General features: G+C 38.7%; 2 protein-coding genes across 4 annotated transcripts in view; one reads left to right on the top strand and one right to left on the bottom strand.

Annotated features, from left to right (window-relative positions):
- The window catches only part of LOC139943121 (striatin-3-like), a 39526-nt gene extending 24717 nt beyond the window's left edge, over positions 1-14809 (bottom strand). For both annotated transcript variants that reach the window (XM_071939941.1, XM_071939948.1), the window contains exons 1-3: positions 14299-14809; positions 4005-4108; positions 159-232 (exon numbers count right to left, since the gene is read on the bottom strand). In XM_071939941.1, the coding sequence (XP_071796042.1) occupies positions 159-232; positions 4005-4108; positions 14299-14508 (388 nt within the window). In that variant the 5' untranslated portion in view covers positions 14509-14809. The remainder of the gene's footprint in view (positions 1-158; positions 233-4004; positions 4109-14298) is intronic.
- A 26-nt stretch (positions 14810-14835) lies between these two features.
- LOC139943104 (uncharacterized) lies at positions 14836-20035 on the top strand. 2 transcript variants are annotated; one of them, XM_071939925.1, is made up of 6 exons: positions 14836-14974; positions 15518-15716; positions 16734-16820; positions 17954-18022; positions 18452-18463; positions 18901-20035. In XM_071939925.1, the coding sequence occupies exons 2-6, from the start codon at positions 15576-15578 to the stop codon at positions 19021-19023; spliced, it is 432 nt and encodes a 143-aa protein (XP_071796026.1). In that variant the 5' UTR covers positions 14836-14974; positions 15518-15575; the 3' UTR covers positions 19024-20035. The 2 variants fall into 2 exon arrangements, with proteins under 2 accessions (XP_071796026.1, XP_071796032.1); XM_071939931.1 differs by having other exon boundaries at positions 14864-14969.
- The last annotated feature ends 12 nt before the right edge of the window (positions 20036-20047 follow it).

Raw genomic sequence — 20047 nt, 5'->3', positions numbered from 1 at the left:
GACATACATGAATTGAATGCACACAGTAAAGCTTGTAAATTATTGAGTATGTTTCCTACAAACACCCCATCCTCAATCAAGCGTACAATCAAGTTGTTGAATAAACCAATTATGAATGATTTAAACTGGAAACACAGAGTGCCAAAATTGAAGTTTACCTGAGCCATCAAATGCAGGGGGCTTAATCTCCTGGCTTAGCTCATGTCCGCACTTGAGCTTCTGGTATTTTGACCTGAGAGCAAAGGAGAAAAAAAAAAAAAAAAATGCATTAATTAATTACTGATCCAACTGTGGCACACGCCCTTTGCTCTTGAAGGGACACAACAGTTTTCCTCATGGCACATGTGGTGAGTAAGGGGTACGCTTTGAGAAAAATGTAAATTTGTGTTGGAACTTTGCAAAGGGCACCAAAGCAAAAGCACAGGCTGACAAGGCACCACGGTAATTGCTGTGGGTTCCGTGGGTTATTTCAAGGCCTGCGCTGTAAAAAAAAAGTTGCACCAAGTTTGTTCCTCCATAGTTTGTTCCTCTTTAAACTGTTAAAGGTAGTGGACACTATTGGTAATTACTCAAAATATTTATTAGCATAAAACCTCACTTGGTAACGAGTAATGGGGAGAGGTTGATGGTATAAAACATTGTGAGAAACGGCTCCCTCTGAAGTGCCATAATTTTCGAGAAAGAAGTAATTTTCCATGAATTTGATTTTGAGACCTCAGATTTAGAATTTGAGGTCTCGAAATCAAGCATCTAAACGCACACAACTTCGTGTGACAAGGGTGTGTTTTTCTTTCACTATTATCTCGCAACTTTGATGACCAATTGAGCTCAAATTTTCACAGGTTTGTTATTTTATGCATCATGTTGAGATACACCAAGTGAGAAGACTGGTCTTTGACAATTGCCAATAGTGTCCACTGTCTTTAAAGCACGTCCTCAATGGCATGATTTAACCAACTATCCACTATCAATCACTGACGTCCTTGGCCAAGGTTCCTCTAGTACTCAAAAGAAACCCCAAAGAGTGCCCGATTCGAAACGAACCTCTTTGTGAAAACAAAGTGAATTTCCTTCTACACATAAATACTCACAATAGCGCCCTCTTGTGGTCATTCATAGAGGTTCGACAAACAAAAGGTCAACTACAGTACATGTAGTCAAGATCCATAAATCCGGTAGATGATGTACACATATTTTGTGTACACATTATTTAACACATGTTAGTTCCTGAATACCCAATGCTTCTGAAATTGATCGGGTGCCTCCTCTGGGTTTTAAAAGTGCACAATAATTGTTTAACTGTCTAAGTTTTCAGAGACATTTAAAAAAAAACCTTTTATAGTCCGTTGTGTAAAGTGAATATGTCTGTATAGATGTTTCAACCCTTTTGTACATGGACTTCACAGACACAACCAAGTTAAGTTAATGTTTTTCTAACCAACAAGTTTGCTGTTTTAATTGAAAACACATTCACAGGTTTTGTTCATTTCACCATATTGCATGATTCCCAAAACAGTACAGCTGCGTCAACAATTGCTCCCCCTGAAGATGCCCTACTATCTCACCAGAAAAAATACCCATCGCACCCTCCACAACTCGTCCCCTTTGGTAAAAGAGAAACAACATGCCAAGGCTGTGTAAAAACACATCAATAAAGAGGCATATTAATGTAGCCGCCATATGACAAGGGTCCCTCATTAATCTCTCTATGCTGGAGCACAATCCCCGTCCGTCCCATCCAGCATCTGATGTACATTGTGCATATACCTCCAGCCAACACAAAAGGATTAATTTTCTGCATAAACTACACCAGTCAATGAACTAGGAGGTTTGGTATGAAAGGAATGCCTCCATCCCCCCCCCCCCCCCCCCCCCCCCCGCCTTAAAAAATAAAATAAAGAATAATCATGTAAAAAAAAAAAAAAAAAACGTAAAACACGGACTGTGAGATGCATTGTATCAGAGACTGGCCAGCTGCAGAACTCGTTTCAATATTAAATTGATTTTTAGCTGCCACTAAAATTAACTTTTTTGTGAATACTATATTTCTGTCAAGAAGATACATTATAAAATATATGCATACCCAAGAAGAAAAAAATGAGCGTAACCAAAATTCAAAAGAGTGTACCAACTGTATGAAACACCAAAACTTAATTAATTAATTAATTAATTAATTAATTAATTGCAAAGTGGTGTTTTACTTCACAGTTTTCTTCATACATGGGCCATAATGCATCGACCCCATCACGCCACCCTCCCAGAGGTAAAGCGATGATGAAACAATGTTCTTAAAAATGAAGTGACAGCAGGATCAGCCACATCTTTACCTGTAGCATTCGCGAACGAACACCATCCCTCAGAAATCTTAAAAATGATTCTTGCAAGTAAGAATCGAATCGTTTCTCAGATTGAAATGTTTTTAGTGATTTCTAATCGATGCGGCATTTCAGACAAATATAGGCTTACACTGTATGTAATTTCACAGGATACTAATCCAAGTCTCGTTTTTTGAAAAAGGCATTATAGGCACCAAGGCATTTTCTCCTTGGCAAAGGGCACCAGGCTGTATGAGGATGCAATATTCTCCTGAAGCATTTCAAGGGCACCAATGTCACAGGGGGCATGGAGGCAATCGCCTTAGTTGCCTCCCGTAAGTACATTCAGGCCTGTGCAAATTGTACACTGTTCTGCTGCGAATCTTGCCTTGATGTTCCGATATGCTTCACAGTCGTCTGGTCATGTTCCAATGGAGTATGACCCTCACCTAATGTAGTGTGTGTTTACAGTATCTGCTGATGCAACCAATAGTCAGAACACGTCTTGCGTGTTAATGTATCCCATGTGTGTGTGTACAGACATGCCATCTGTACGTACTTCGCCACAGCCCACCAGACTTTCCATGTACGTACTCATAGGTATAATTTATATAATTAAGCAAGCATCCCTTTCCCACGTTGTACAGGCTCAAATTAGGAAACCATCGTTTGATATCTTAGTTTACACGCTAACTGTTGCTAAAAGCGCCGTCAAGACTAAGCGTGAATTAGTTGATTAATCTTGCACCGGTTTCCGGGCGATTAGTCAATTTGCAAATTATTTCGGCAGTCACACAGCACTAATGAGATGGTACTGAGTCGTCATGTATTGAGTGTGTCGCTGACAGCGTTTGACATTCTTGGCCTTGGTGATAGAGGTACATGTACATGTACGTTTAATGGGATGCAGTGAACGATTTGCCTTGTACACAAATGGGTACATCCAGTACAGTACAGTTGGGTGAGAGTTTGTCTTCAGTCGACGCCATCTCTGGAAACTCTGATGGTCGCTTTTCACGCATCCCTGTCCAGCATTAGCGTCCTAAGCTCAGTCGTTTCTTGTTGTGTTGAGTCCTTCTTCAGCTGATCTACGAATGTTAGTCTGCTCTGCCCTGTTTATGTGTAGCAGAGCAAAATCCTACACAAAATGTTTCATTGCTACTCAAAAAACTGCTACTAATCATTGACATTAATAAGTTGTTTAAAGGTAATTACTCAAAATATTGATTAGCATACAACCTTACTTGGTGACGAGTAATGGGGAGAGGTTGATGGTATAAAACATTTTGAGAAACGGCTCCCTCTGAAGTGACGTAGTTTTCGAGAAAGAAGTAATTTTCTACGAATTTGATTTAGAGACCTAAGATTTAGAATTTGAGGTTTCAAAATCAACCATCTAAACGCACACAACTTCGTGTGACAAAGGTTTTTTTTTCCTTTCATTATTATCTCGCAAATGCAACGACCAATTGAGCTCAAATTTTCACAGGTTTGTTATTTTATGCATGTTTTGATACACATTGGTGAGAAGATTGGTCTTTGACAATTACCAATAGTGTCCAGTGTCTTTAAGTCTAAATTTCTTGCTACCTTGTATGCAAAGTTGCTGGAAAGGATGCCCTTTTCCCAAGGAGAAAATGCCTTGGTGCCCTTGCCCTTTCAAAAGCAAATACAGTGGTCGAACTTTACCTTTCTTGTTTGAGTGCAAATTCCAGCATCTTGATTCTCCGCACCAGGTCATGCTTCAGGTTCTCCTGCCCTTTGCGTTCTCCTTGTAGGAAAGCAATGCGAGCCTGTAATACACACGCAAAGTAAATCAATCAATCAATTAATACGCAACTACAACAAAAATCAAAAGTCAGGACATCCCATTCAAGTAGTTTACAATTCAAAAAAAAAAACAAGAAAAAAAAAAAAAAATTAACACAAGAGCAAACAAAAACATGTACATTACACATGATGATGTAATTTGTACATGGATGTTCCAGCAAACATGAGTCACTGTGTGCACCTTATCAAGATTGATGTTTATGAGAGTCAATTTGTCATAAGGCTCTCACATACATTGTAATGATCATGTAGCATTATTACCATATGCTACATGTAGATCATTGTGTGAGAGCCTTTTACATAAAGTTAGACAGCACATTTCAGAATATTTTTTTAAAGTACTAGTGAATTGTGTTTCTAAAGACACTTTGGCCCGGTCATACAACAAACAATTTTAATTCAGCTTGAACACATCTAGACATTTCAGACTCATTTCTAATTCTGTAAATTACAGAAAGAAAAAATGTTCCTTCCTGTCCAGATCAACTAAAGTACACAATACTTTTAAATGCAAAGTTATTCCTGCAAACCAAAAACAGGTCAGTTTGCGAGCATACATGTACATGTATAAATATGTAAAACCTTTTAAAGGCAGTGGACACTATTGGTAATTACTCAACTTAATGATTAGCATAAAACCTTACACATTTGGTAACGAGTAATGGGGAGAGGTTGCAATGATAGTATAAGACATTGTGAGAAACGACTCCCTCTGAAAAAAACATAGTTTTTGAGAAAGAAGTAATTTTCCACGAACTGGATTTCGAGACCTCAGATTTAGATTTTGAGGTCTCGAAATCAAGCATCTGAAAGCACACAACTTCGTGGGACAATGGGTGCTTTTTCTTTCATTATTATCTCGTACTTTCGATGACCAATTGAGCTCAAATTTTCACAGGTTTGTTATTTTATGCATATGTTGAGATATGTACAAGTGAGAAGACTGGTCTTTGACAATAACCAAAGGTGTCCAGTGTCTTTCAGGAAGGAACAAGACACCCATAATTTTTATGGCAAATTCATAAATACACATATATTTACAAAATGTTTTCCTCCAACCAATGGATATCTGGACACTCGGCATCCGGACTTGTCTTCTCCGATACACGTACGAAAAAAATATATCCCCCATTTGCCCTTTGTTTGTGCAAGCGATCCCTCTTGATTTGCATCACAAATTAATTCATAACCATGTAATGAAATATTCCAGGATTCACCATTTCCTGAAACCAGCAGGAACAATATATCGCAGGATTGAAAAGATCTACATGCTATAAAGGTCAAATCAGTGTGAGGGTACATGATACTGTACACACAGCATGTACATACATGTACATCTACGTACACTGTACATGACTTTAACATACTTGTACATTTGTAGGCTTAATATGTAGTTTTTGTTCTGTAAATGTGAACATTGTTCATTTCTATGATTTGCTTTTGAGCGAAATGAGAAGAGAGAAGACAATGAAGAAATTTAAAGGAACATTACAGAATTGGTTTTGCTAGCAAAAACGTTGCTGGCAGTGTAAGCACTTTATGTAATCCACCATAAACATAAACTGACAAACCTGTAGAAGTTCAAGATCGATTGGCCCTCTGGGTCATGAGAGAATAGTGAAAAACCGATAACAAATTTTGCATTGCATCGATGCCAAAACAAAAATGAATAAAACGCTCACTGAGCAATAAACTCCAAACGCGAAATTAGATTATTTATTTTTCATCAAATATGACATTTCAGACAGAAATATTTCAAGGGATGTTTTCTACTATCATCATCATTAGACCGTGTAATTTTTATATTATCTGTGATCTTCTCGATTTTTGTTTCTTACCAATTCTGTAACGTTCCTTTAAGTTTTAGACAAGAGAATTATTCCACGGATAACCCATGCAGTCGAGTACTACGTAATAGACACTGAAAACCCAATCAACAATGTACACATTACATAGTGCCCCCAGTGGGATTTGAACCGACGTCCCAGAGGTGGAATGTCCAGGCAAAACAACACAAACTGCAACAGTGATACATTCTTTATCCCTGAGGCAATAAAACATTAAATTGTTTGCAGTACCGGATCTGCTTAATATTTCAAGGGATGTTTTCTACTATCATCATCATTAGACCGTGTAATTTTTATATTATCTGTGATCTTCTCGATTTTTGTTTCTTACCAATTCTGTAACGTTCCTTTAAGTTTTAGACAAGAGAATTATTCCACGGATAACCCATGCAGTCGAGTACTACGTAATAGACACTGAAAACCCAATCAACAATGTACACATTACATAGTGCCCCCAGTGGGATTTGAACCGACGTCCCAGAGGTGGAATGTCCAGGCAAAACAACACAAACTGCAACAGTGATACATTCTTTATCCCTGAGGCAATAAAACATTAAATTGTTTGCAGTACCGGATCTGCTTAAAACATGATTTGAACTGCCTCTACATTGTACCTATCAATTCAATTCAATTAAATTCAATTCATCAAACATTTATTTCCACCAAGGATAATCACTTGAGAAAAAAAAGAAAAAAAAATGGGCAATCTCTGTGGTCTAGTTGGTGACACTGCTCTGGAATTGCAAAGGTCGTGGGTTCGAATCCCACCCGACAAATATTCCTGTAATTTTTCACAGAACTCAGGACAGACTGAGTATCAGTGTTAACACACATCTCTGGTACATGACACATACTAGGGCCTACTGAACTCTTTGTGAAGTTTGGTGTACAATTCAAAAGCAACTTTCACCTCTCTTACGATGACATTTTCTCACTACACGCCAAATGTTACACTCAGATAAATTTACACTCCTACAACGCACACAATGGAATGAAGACCCCGAAGTTGCCCCCAAGTCCAACTGTTAAACACACAGGGTTGTCTCTACAGGGGAGCAATAGCGTAAGATGGAAGTCCCATGGTGGGCGAATACGACACGCACTACAGTCTAGGCCAGCCATGCCTCGCAGCGTGTACCAATTACTGACAGCAGCAGTAGCAGAACCCATCACAGGGTAGGTGTACTGTCACTTGAACTGTAAATGGAAAATGCAGTTGGGTCCTTACTACATGGGGTATACGTACATGCAGAGGTACGGCACATTGGATCAAGTAGGGCTTACTCTTGTGGACTACGATGCAATGGTCACTCGGAAGGAATGAAAGGCCAGCATGCAGCAAGGACCATATTATTATTATATGTGAGACAGCGATGATAAACACTTGAATGCAATGGATGATAGGGGTGTGACCCATGTGTGTGCGTTACGTAGGCCTACAATGTACAAACAAAAATGGCTTGTTATTACCAATACACGCACATGTGTTGTAATACATACGAGGTACGGGTGTACATCGTAGGCCTAAAGTACGTACTACAGATGTTCATACAAGTAAATTCTTCACAAAATGTCACGTTCCCTGTGGCAATTAGACAGCAGTAAAGACTAATTCTACTGAAGCAACAAGGGACCAGACTATGGTCTTTGGTCTTAAAGCGTACCCAACTTCATGGCTCTGCTTACTGTTTTGTAAGCAAAGAAACGGTGCTTACGAAAGCAGGGAATTATGCGCTTGCGCCAAGCATATTGCACGGGTTAACGAAGAATTTTGGCTTGTGCGCACTCCTAGTTACTAGGCATTCTAGGCTTGCTAGCGCAAAATATTGGCGCTTTCTGTGCAAGCGGAGAATGGTGATGGTAAGCGCAGAATTTGGCGGTAAGCAGAGCCATGAATTTGAGCCCAGATTCCTTTCATTTGATCTCCAGTTTTAACCACTAGAACAATAAAATCGCTGTCCATTTGAACAAGTGCTTAACTAGACCATGAAGGAATGACTAGACATACTACAGGTAATGTTTAGCCTCCGATTCAGCAGTCCACTCCAAACCCATCAACAGCTGTCAGCATGAATGTGTGGAATACCAGTCAATGACCTATGACCTTACACATACACAAGGCTACCCTTTGGTGTGGGTTCATCCTGCACTAACCTCCTTACATCATGTAGGAAAGCAGGACTACGATGTATATCACGTGTAATAATATTGCTTTGTTTTTGGAAGGTCAAGGGCAGTAAAGGGCACCAAGGCATTTTCTCCTTGGTAAAGGGCACCCTATGAGCAACATGTAAATTTTTACTGAAAGCATTTCAAGGGCACCAAGGCAATGGGGCCATACCAAGGGGCATGGAGGCAATCGCCTTCATTGCCTCCGTGAAGTATCAGGCCTTTACAAGCACAATTTCTTATTTTGCAAGTCTTGCGCATAGCGAAAACGAGAAAACATTGTTTACAAAAATAAAACATTTGTTCTTAATTACGCTTACATGTTAACAAACTATCAAAAAATTAAAATACACGTACAGTAATTTTTTATCTAAAAACAATTTCAATTTTTAAAGGGAAATGTAACAACTAAAAATGTATTTGAAGAAACAGAGTCTCGCAAAGTATAACACTCAGCTCGAATGGGACTGACTTGGCAAAGTGTATTACGAGGAAGTCATTTGTACAAATTTAAATGTACTATTTCAGGTTTAAATGCACTACATTACAAAGTAATGACTTTTGCATTTAAAATGCTGCACAAGTACACCATCGATCGAACAGTGCCCTCACTGAGGTCAAAGTGTGAAAAACCGTGAAGGAAGTAAATTCAACTATGTGTACTTTCATAAATACTGAAAGACTAATAGTAAACAAGTTGATTTCAATATTTGTAACACCATGTGTGTATCTACTTGCTGGGTAGATTTCAGAAGTGAAATCAGTTCCTCCTATTATTAAAAATTCATCTCGGAAACTTCTACTATCAGTTGACAATGTGAAGTGTTTACTTTTTTTCAGTTTAAAGGTACAGGACACTTGGTATTTTAGCATAATAACTTACATAAAGTGTACTTGGTAATGAGCAATGGAGAGAGCTGTTGATACTGGATTGTATAAAACATTGTGAGAAACAGCTCCCTCTAACGTAGTTGTTGAGAAAGAGGTATTTTCTCACTCAAATATTAACAGATTTCAGGCCTGCTCCTGCCTGAAGCCATTTTATTATGCATCTGAAAACACACAATAGAGTGTTTTTTTTTTTATTTTTCTCTTTCAATTTCGATGACCAATAGAGTAAAAATGTTCACAGATTTGTTAATGTTTTAAAACGCATATTACGCTGGGATACACCAAGTAAGAATGCTGGCCTTTAATGTCAGTCAAATGGGTGATTATATAGGTTTACAGCAATGTATAGTGTGTACGTACGTAGGTTTGTCTTGGGACAATTCTACATGGATCAACATACAGTACATGAAGAGAGGAGGGTTGAATAAATTGACATGCTGCATGCATCATCGAATCTACCATGTACATGTAGACAGATTTATGTTGTGTGGAAAATGGGGCGAGTATGGATTTTACCTTTGGGTCCTGCTGCACACTGTATACATGTACACACAATGTATAGTACACAGCAATGTAACCTCGGTCTCTGGCAGTCTCTGAAGACCTTTCAAAATTGCAGTGCAATGACTCATTCAACTGATCATCACTGGACAACATTGAACATGTACTCACACATGTGCGTGTACATGTACACAATATATGTTACACTTATTTACAGTGTATCTGTACGTACTGAGTGTATCCCTACAAACTGTACAATTCAGTCTCCTGACGATGACTACAGCAAGTTAGTCAAAACGTTGAGATTAAAGAACTGACTCCGCGTTAGTACAGTTAATTATGATCCTATAAGCTAAAGTAGTAGTGTTCCAGCCTATTTTCTAAAATGTAAAGAAAAGTGACTTCTCAGCCATGCCTAGTGTAGGTTCTCCACCTATAAAATAATATTTCACTCTACCACCGTTCACACAGTACATGTGGGAACCATCGGATGATATTAATAAGTAAGTACATTTAAACCCCGAGGGGTTAATGTGTACTACATGTAAGCATAGCCTCGTACAAGCTTAAAGGGAACGCACGTTAATACCTTTGGTTTTTGGAACCGGTTTATTGTTTTAATCCTTATGTACGATAAAACTAACCTGTGAACATTTGAGATATCGAAGAAAATCCGAAGCAGGTTTACTACACTCCACGCTGGAAGAATACTAAATACATTTTGATTACACAAATTTGAGAAACATTTCTGACAGTAACATTTCTCAAATTCAAACTTTTGTTAGGGAGGGGGGGGGGGGGGCTGGTAAAAACTGAAACAAATATTTTTCTAAATTGCGTAGGCTATAACCACATAACCTCAAAGTGAAATGATTCTAAAAATGCTATAGAAATCACAACCAAGTACATACAGTGTAGGCCTAAATTTATGTTGCCATTAATTTTGCCATTAATTTTAAGAGTGATTACCAACCATGCAGTTATAATATAAGAACTAGAGGGCGCACTGGCCTATATACGCGCCCCGCCCCGCCAGGCGGCCATTTTCTAAGTTGACAAAACTGGCATCCCACAGTGTGTGTTTGTGCGGCCATTTTATAAGTTGAACAAAACAGCATCGCGTAGCGTTTAATAAACACACACTCCAACGTGTGTTTAATATTCAACGCGCGTACATAATGGCGCGCGCGTGTTTCCTTGCGGTCCCGTCGCAATTGTGCATGAAGCATCACCTGTGCGCCGTCTAGTTCTTATATAACTCTATGTTACCAACGTACTGTTAACATTGTTGGCCTATACCTTCCCTTTAATATAGTTCTGATGAAATCATGTGGGCGAGGAGCATGCATTGATGACAGGGACTAAATGGTCTCACCCACTAAACACACAGAATCCCATTCTAAGACAAGGATTGGTAATTAAATGTATACGACCAAAACAAGCTTAACAGACATAGTACAAACAGTCCATTGTGTTCACCCATGCCATCAACGAAACGACAGACAGTGTACAGTCATACAAAACAAACATTAATAGTTTATGCAATTTCATTAACAGTACAACCACGACACACACAAACAACTCTAACAGATCAATAGTCTGCAATATGACATTGGGGAAAGTATACCATGCGTGAAACATCAGCCACAAATTACACCTGAAGTTCACGTTTAGCCTTCGCAATTGTTGTTTACATCGATTGCGTACATATTTAAAAGCTGAATGAGAAACAAGAAATAGTGAATGAACACGCATTAAACAAACTGCCTAATTACGGCTCTTCGCCTGGCTACCTGTACACGACGCACACAAATCCTGAAACACAGGTAGGCCTACGCACATGTACGTAGGCCTGTACATGCTTTTCTGCTGAAACCCAGGCCTGATACAATTTTCCTATAATTATTTTCTAATTAAAATAACTCATTACTGTGCAAGTTTTGTCCTTGACGACTTTCACATGTTATTCATGACTACCAGGTAGTTGCGGAAGGGTAGACTACAACACTCGAAAACTAGAGCCCTTTTTGATGATCATCTTACGGTCTAAATGTGTGTACACACTTCACAGAGGCTGATCATCCCACGGTCTAAATGTATGGGTGTACGTACACATACTTCACAGAGGCTACGAAGGCAATTGCCTCTGTGCTCCCTGGCCATTGCCTTGGTGCCCTTGAAAAGCTCTTAACTTAAACAAAATTTGACAATTTCCTCATATAGGGTGCCCTTTACCAATGAGAAAATGCCTTGGTGCCCTTGCCCTTTCAAAAACGAAGCATACAAGCCTGGAAACCGTTTTCAGTTTCAAGTGTTTATAGTGACCAGGGGTGCGTGTTGGCGGCTGCAACCAATAACTGTTTCTGACGTCATAACCAAAATGGTAACCGAGCTCACAACTTGTTATCGTTCAGTCTGAACAGCAGAACCAACGACCAACAACCGAAACAGTTTTGGTTACCGCCGCCAAAACGTACCCCAGTATTACAGTTAATAATGGGACTTACAGTTACACTTAAAAACAAGTAAATAAGGTCTTCTTCAAGAAGTAAAACTTCATTGCACCTGATTGGGGGGAGGGGGTGCAGATAATTCTCAATTGCATTGCAACGCAACTACTAAAGCTTCTTCACACTAAACCTCCAAACTCCGAAAAGTCTTTTATGTCAAAAGCATTTTGGTTTCTTTTCAAGATTTTTCTTTGGTTCCTTTTTCCTTTTCCCTTTCCCTTTTGTTTTCCCATTGCTAGAGTGTCTTGCCTTTAGTGGATAGCACTTTAGAAGTCCTCGTTGTTGTTCAACTTGTTTAATATGAATACAGATGCATACTTTCAAGAAAGTTTGAGGGGAAAATAAAACCTATGAAAGAGGTGTCCCTTTACATTGAAAAAAATAAATAAAATGCCTTGCCTTGACCAAGTATGAAGTATCGGGCTTGACTATAAAATCTAAAACGATTTGCATGTTTTTTTTCTTTAATTTCCTTTAATTCATCAAGATAAATCTCTCTGGTGGGCTTCACACACAAGCGAATAACTCTGTGCACAGAAGAGATACATGTACATGAAGTGAAGATCCATGACCAGGGGCAATAATTGCATCTAAGTGTAGTAGACAGCTTCAAAAAAAAAAGATACATAGCAGATAGCATGATGGGATGGCCAACATCAAAGTCGGTGTCTGACTGGCGACGATGAATTATCAGATCCAAGATCGGAAAATCTAAATACTTCCTCTATAATCAAATTACAAGAGTTCAACACAAGATTTGTGGGTTTTTTTTTAACTACAAAAATCTAACTTATAGTCATTGTTTGAAAAGTAGACAGGTACAGAAGGTACTGGAATTCAAGCTCGTGATCTCCCCTTTTCCGGGGTTGTTGTGTATTCCTGATTTCAAACCTTTGTCCAATTGTAAAATATGTGTAGTTTACATGTAAAGGAATGGACAGGCTGACTGGCTGCCACCATTGTTTAAATACAATATTTGGCTGGATTGGTGGTATAATGTTTATAAAGTAAGTCAGAGCATTCCGAGACTTCAGCATATCAGAGGCAGAATATCGGAACATACAGATCTACATCATAACATGCACATCAGTACCTGGGTAAAAAAGTCACTTCGTACCTTGAAAAGGTACGAAGTGTCCAGGGTACGAAGTGGCAAAATCGAAGTGTCCTGACACCGTTTTACTATTGCAGTGTGTTTACACCGCTATTAAAGAAATCTCCAATGGTAATTTGGTTCATAGTACTTGAGAATTGCTCCCAGTTAATTTTGCTAAGGACCATCTCGAGGTTGTTAAAATAATTTTGGCCAGTGACTCAGAGAAAACACAATATTTAAAGTATGTATGCTAGTTGGGAATTTATGTTGAGGCGCAGTTCACAACAAGATTATTTTCATCAGTTGTGTACAATACTATTAGTATTACTAGGCATGTAGCTGGTGTAATAAATGGTGTGTTGCTTGAACAATGTACAAAGTCAACAAAATGTAATATTTGTTTGTAATAAATTTGCACCAGGTTCCTCATAAAGATCTGCCGTCGATTTCACAAAGCCCTAGGATTAATCCTATCTCGAGTTAGGATGAGTATGGAGGAATTTATTCGGATAACTTTCCGTATGGCGCCACCACTTTTTCACTCATTTTTACAAAAAGGGATATCTCATTGAGGTAAATTAGATACTATATTATATCATATTGAATGAAAAAGTGGTGGCGCCATACGGAAACTTTTCCACTTATTCATCCATGGGACGAGTAACTATTGCTACCCAACAAGGTACTGTGTAATTATATGATCCTACATTTATTATATGGACAACTTTCCGTATGGCGCCACCACTTTTTGACTCATTTTTACAAAAAGGGATATCTCATTGAGGTAAATTGGATACTATATTATTTCATATCAAATGAAAAAGTGGTGGCGCCATACTAAGACTTTTCCCTACATATTTCTAAACTGCTATAGCTGAGCTCAGCTCTCATGTCATGGCACCCAATTTGTACATAACTTATCATTCTGTCTGTACAAATTATCATCATAAAATTAATGCATCTAATCTATTTTTATAGCTCAGTTCGCATTTAATTCAACTGCACACCTTACAAAAGTTTGGTATGTCTGCTGACATACCATTCATGGCTTAAGCACCTCTGCCATGATAAAATACCTGACAGTACACAATCCATCATAAAATGATTTTGTGCAGAAAACCAACCATTGTCATTATTACCTGCAGTTCAGCCCTTTCCACTTCCCACTGCGCCCTCTCCATCTCAAAACGTGCCCACTCATGCTGGATAAAATGTAATATTCCCGGTATTGTGTAGTTCATTCGTTGATTATCATCATGTTGTTTATTAGGTAAGCTGTTCATCACATTTGCTTGACCAGAATTTAACTGGTTTATGTGGTTCTGAGGTGGTCCTGTATCGTTATCCATCGTGCGCTCTGTATTGAAATATTTTTTTTCCTCGTCACAGCAGTGAGGTCGGCGCCATAGTTGGAAGATATTTTTTACACTGGGTGTGATTTACACTCAAATGCCGGGAGTAGTTCTCACATTAATCGCGAAGTGCAGTCGGTTTATTCCACTCATGTTTATCCAGTATAAATCCAGGTATTCCTTGTCAAATATTGGAAGGCTCGATCTGCGGTAGAAATTGGCGAAAATTCCCAAGAATTCAAGGTTTACTTTGACCGGGCGTCGTGATGGTGGATGATGTGACGTCAAATTGACAGGCCTCTAATGTTAAGTGTTACCGCAAGAGGGCGCTGTTCAATATTTTAATGGATGTGTGTAGTTTGCTAGTAATTTACAGAAAATGGCGTACAAAACAACAGCATAAGGTCGTCTGCTGTTGACACTTCCACTCTAGTTATGACATGTTAAAGTAGAAAACAGTAAGGTAAATTGTTCCAATCCATTTGTTTTCAACATCAAGGAATTAGTTCAAGGAAGTTGCTGTTTTTATGAAAATTAATAACAAAAGTATTTATTGGATTGCTGTTTCTGTTATAATAATGTTATTTAGAGATTGGCTTTAATTTTTTTGTTTTAATTAAATTTTATTTAATTTAATTTATTCCATGAAGGGAGGGAGGCCATGGTAAAAACCTAATAAAAAATTGTACAAGTTCATAAAACTGTACTGACTAGATTACTAGTTGGTTTAATGTTAGTTGTTAATTGGTAGCCTACCATTTAAACCAATCAATTCTCAATCAACGACAAAACCAGTCAGCCAGTTACCATGATGGGACAAAACTACCCAGTTGATAACCATGTCACTGTGTTTGCTTTAGAAATTACATCATGAATGAAACATGATTTTCGCTCAAATCTATGAAAGAGTAGACTCATTCCCATGCACAATCAAGCTTTGAACATTCCATCAAAGTCGGTGTTCAACTTCAGTCCTCTAATTTGTGTAAATCCTTTTACCTTTCAGTACGTGACCTTCCAGTGACCTTCTCTTTGTCTTTGACCTGACATCTTGCGTGCCGACCATGTTGAAGTTCATCCTGATCATCTCTAAGCAAGGTCAGACTCGCCTTGCTCAGTACTATGACGAGAGACGAGGGTTGTCCGAGAGGACATCTCTTGAAGGGGAGCTGATCAGAAAGGTTCTCCTCCGAGGAACCAAAGGGGTAAAGACGGACTGAATTATTGGACACGCCCCTTTATTTTGAAGCAATTGTCGAGATGCCCTGAGTTTTTGCTGTGGTGCCCCAAATGCAAAGTTCCACTAGAAATTGTTAAGTGTCCTCAAATCATAGAAGTGTCCCTTACCAGAGGAAAAACGTTCTGCCAAGAAGTTAGCGAATATCTTGTAATATCAGCTTTGAAGTTGGGCCTAGGGCCCAATTTCATAGAGCTGCTAAGCACAAAAATTTGCTTAGCATGAAATTTATTTCATGATAAAAACAAGATTACCAACCAAATTTTCCATTTTTGGTATGTTACTTCTTACTGGCATTCAGCTGGTGTATTCTTCTCCTGAAAGTCACGTGGAAATTTGGTTGGCATTCCTGTTTTTATCAAGGAAGAAATTTCATGCTAAGCAAACTTTCGTGCTTAGCAACTCTATGAAATTGGGCCCTGATGACTGCCTTGTAGGCTGTGATTTTTTTGTTTTATTTTTTGAAGGTATACAGCATTTTCCTTCCTGTAGGGGGAACTTCTAGCCCTGGTAGGACGTCAGTCAGTGCCACTGCACTGCAACAGAGGAGTCCAACCTGGGCTAGGGGAACTTCTATAAGAAAAATGAAAACTTGTATTGGAACTTTGCGAAGGGCACCAAAGCAACAGCACATAATCACCAAAGCAGTTGCTGTGGGTGCAGTGGGTTATTTCGAGCCCTGAGGTGCTTTCACTCCATGGTTGGTGTCATGGTAAAATAAAATAATATAACTCGTCAATTTCAATAAATATTTAAGAATAATAATAATAATAACTGTATTTATAACGCGCCTTTTGCCAAGGAGTGTGACAAAATTTGAGATATAAGACCTCATCCTTAGCACCATGTAATGGTTTACAAGGTGCTGTGGCGCAATATGCTTTCAATCAAGCCAGAAACACCGGGGTGAACCCCTTCTCTTTACGATGTGCACTGTGTTCTTTAACATGCATTTGATAATATTTCTTTGTTTCTTTTCCCCTAGTGTTCCTTTCTGGATTATCAAGATTTTAAAGTTGTCTACCGGCGTTACTTGTCTCTGTACTTTCTTGTCGGGATTGACAAAGAAGAGGTAAATATGATCTTGATAAATTGATGTAGTATCATCAAGCAGTCATTAAACTAATAAGGTATAACTTGTAAGTCATGGCCAAGCAGTTAAGAGCACCGGATTCAAGCTCTGCTGTTTGATCAGCAGAGTGTGGGTTCAAATCCCGGTCGTGACACTTGCTACATAAAATTGGGGAGGTAGTGCTTTCTGCTCTACAGGCCAGGCTTCGGACTGATGATACCCAAGCCTACATCCGTATGGACTGTAAAAGGGGTAACTCTGTTGCAGCCCTAGGAGTAGGTGGCAACGGCCTCTGGACAAAAATAATTGTAGCCCACACCTTAGAGTGGTCTTCAGGCCTTGTGTGTCTGGCGACTTGCATAAAAATTATATAAAAAAAAGTTGTGTTGGCCTTGCTCATACTGTCTAGTCTGCTTCTTTTGTCCTTTGTCCTGGTACGGTCCTTGGTCTAATGTTTGTTTGTCCATAGGTTAGGGTACAAAGGCATTCTGCTTCACCTTACACCTAAATATTGTCATTTATCTGCTGATTACTATTGAATCGTTGTGCACAAAATAGATTAAAGGAACACGTTGCCTTGGATCGGACGAGTTGGTCTATTAAAAGCGTTTGAAACCGTTTGTTATGAAATGCGTATGGTTAGAAAGATGTTTTAAAAGTAGAATATAGTGATCCACACAAGTATCACTCGAAACTGCACGGTTTTCCTTTTACGTCGCGAACTATCACGGTCGGCCATTTATGGGAGTCAAAATGTTGACTCCCATAAATGGCCGACCGTGTTAGTCGACAGAGTAAAAAGAAAACCATGCAATTTCGAGGCATATTTGTGTAGATCATTGTATTCTACTTTTACAATATCTTTCTAACCATATACATTTTACAACAAACGGTTACAGAACGATTATCAAAGACAACTCGACCGATCCAAGGCAACGTGTTCCTTTAATTATCTCATGCTACAGTAGGTCCCTGTATAACTTAGGTAGTTTCAACATATTATGTTTTGTTGTTGTAATGAACATGATGAATAATAGCATTGAAATAAATGTTATTGAATTGAATTGAATTGAACTGAAATTAATTTATTACAACTCACTCTCTCAATCTGTTTAATATTATTTTACTCTTAGAATGAGGTTGCCATTCTTGAATTCATCCACTTGATTGTTGAAACCCTGGACAAATATTTCCCGAAAGTGGTAAGTATTTTAAGACGTGATATCTTTTTGTAAACAAGATGGCATGATATAGGATTTAAGGCATTGCATGGTGAGGTATCAATATATATTTGGTGCGTGGTAACACCATGTGTGTATCTACTTGCCATGTAGAGTTTGTTCTTAGAGAACTGTCTTTCTTTATTCTACTACCGCGTAGTAGATGTTCGGGGGTTCGGGAGACTTCTCAGTTCTGAAAAGAACTGTCCTGCTTTTTTAACTATTACCCGGGCGGATGGTATAGAAAATTGGCTGGGACTACTACTTTAGTTTATAGGATCGTAATTAACTGCACTACCGCAGAGTCAGTTCTTGATCTTATCGGCTGGCATTGTATTTGTTAAATCAATGTACAATGCTGCATCCAAAAATTACAAGTTGTTTAATATTTTTTCTTTTTTTCTTTTACAGACTGACTTGGATGTATCCTTTGAAAATGTTTTAGCCCCATTTTGATAATGTTGGAAATGTGCTCACAGTTTACCGACTTTTGTAATGATGGTAGAAAGCTTCCCTTACAATATTACCTACTGAGGTGCTGTAGTTTTTGAAAAATAAGTAAATAAATTTGACAAAAATAATTTTGGTCTCAGTGAGACAAAAATTGTTTTAGCATGTACAATGGATAACACGAGTCTCCAAAAAACATTGCTCTGTGATTTTCACCTTTTGTCTCAAAAAATTGACGACTAACGAAGCTGAAACTTCTACAGGTAAATTATATTACATACATCTTCACAGTGAGTAGGGATTCATGTCATGGCCAAAAACTTGATCTACAAAAGATACCAAAACCCTTTATGAGTTTATTTCAAACAATTCAAAGATGTATCTGCCTTAACCCAGTGCTATTCCAACAGATCATGTTTAACCTTGACAAGGTGTACCACATACTGGATGAGATGGTTATGAATGGATGTATCGTTGAGACCAGTAAAACCAAAATCCTGGAACCTGTCAAGTTGATGGAGAGCCAACGATGAAGGACAGTGATCAATGAAGGATTCATACCCAGTCCCTCGGTCCAGAAGCAAGGCATGCAGTCTTGGTGCAAGACCTTGCTATTCACTACCACTCACTTATCGCCATCCCCTGCTCCAACGATAGCGGGCGCTATTGGAAAAACTTCAAGATCACCCAACCACACCACACTCAAAACACTCTTGCTGGCGGGATAGGGGCTTACAGAATACCCTCTATCTGTGAAATAGTCGCGACATGTGTAGCGTTGAGTGTGAGGGACCTGTGGTACAGGCCTGATACTTCAAGGAGGCAACAAACGCGATTGCTTCTGTGTCTCGTGGTCATGGCATTGGTGCCCTAAAAATTCGCACAGTAGAAATTTGCAAATTCCACATAGGGTGCCCCTTACCAAGGAGAAATGCCTTCCAATGTACCCTTGCCCTTTCAAAAACGATGCATACAGGCCTGATGGTATTACCATAGAGGATGACCAACTCAACAAGAACATCTTGCAGTGTCTTGCACAATGACTATAGGCATGGACTACATCACTGTATGGCCAGTGGTTATGAATTGGTTGTCAATTGGCGCCTCAATGAAAGAGGTCAAACTAAAAGTCCTTCAACCTATAGACCATCTACAAGTGATGCACGCCGCGCCATCATTGTATTTGTAGGGACTCTGGCATCGTAAGATTTTGTATAAAAAAAAGTGATTGAAACTTTTTGTTTTCAAATTATTTGCTATTATATTTATTTTGTATACACAACACAATCTCACAGCTGATATATTAATTGTACAAATATCTAAAAACACTCATGAAACAAAACATACCATTGTAAAAACAATTATTATATTTATTCTGCGGTATTTTTTGGGGTTAAATTTCCAGTTACCTTGTTTCATTAGCCAAAAGACCTTATGCATGTGATGTCACAGGACAAGGGCTCCCTCGCTCAGAGGTCAAATAAAGGTTAATGTATGCGCCTTGCGTATTTTAACCGCCTTTTCCCTAATGTTTCGTCATTACTTCAAAGATGGCGA

Source organism: Asterias amurensis, chromosome 1 (genome assembly GCF_032118995.1).
Source record: "Asterias amurensis chromosome 1, ASM3211899v1".
In the NCBI taxonomy this organism is placed as follows: domain Eukaryota; kingdom Metazoa; phylum Echinodermata; class Asteroidea; order Forcipulatida; family Asteriidae; genus Asterias; species Asterias amurensis.
The sequence above is the reverse complement of the archived record's forward strand: the minus strand, read 5'-3'. Positions and strand labels throughout refer to the sequence as shown.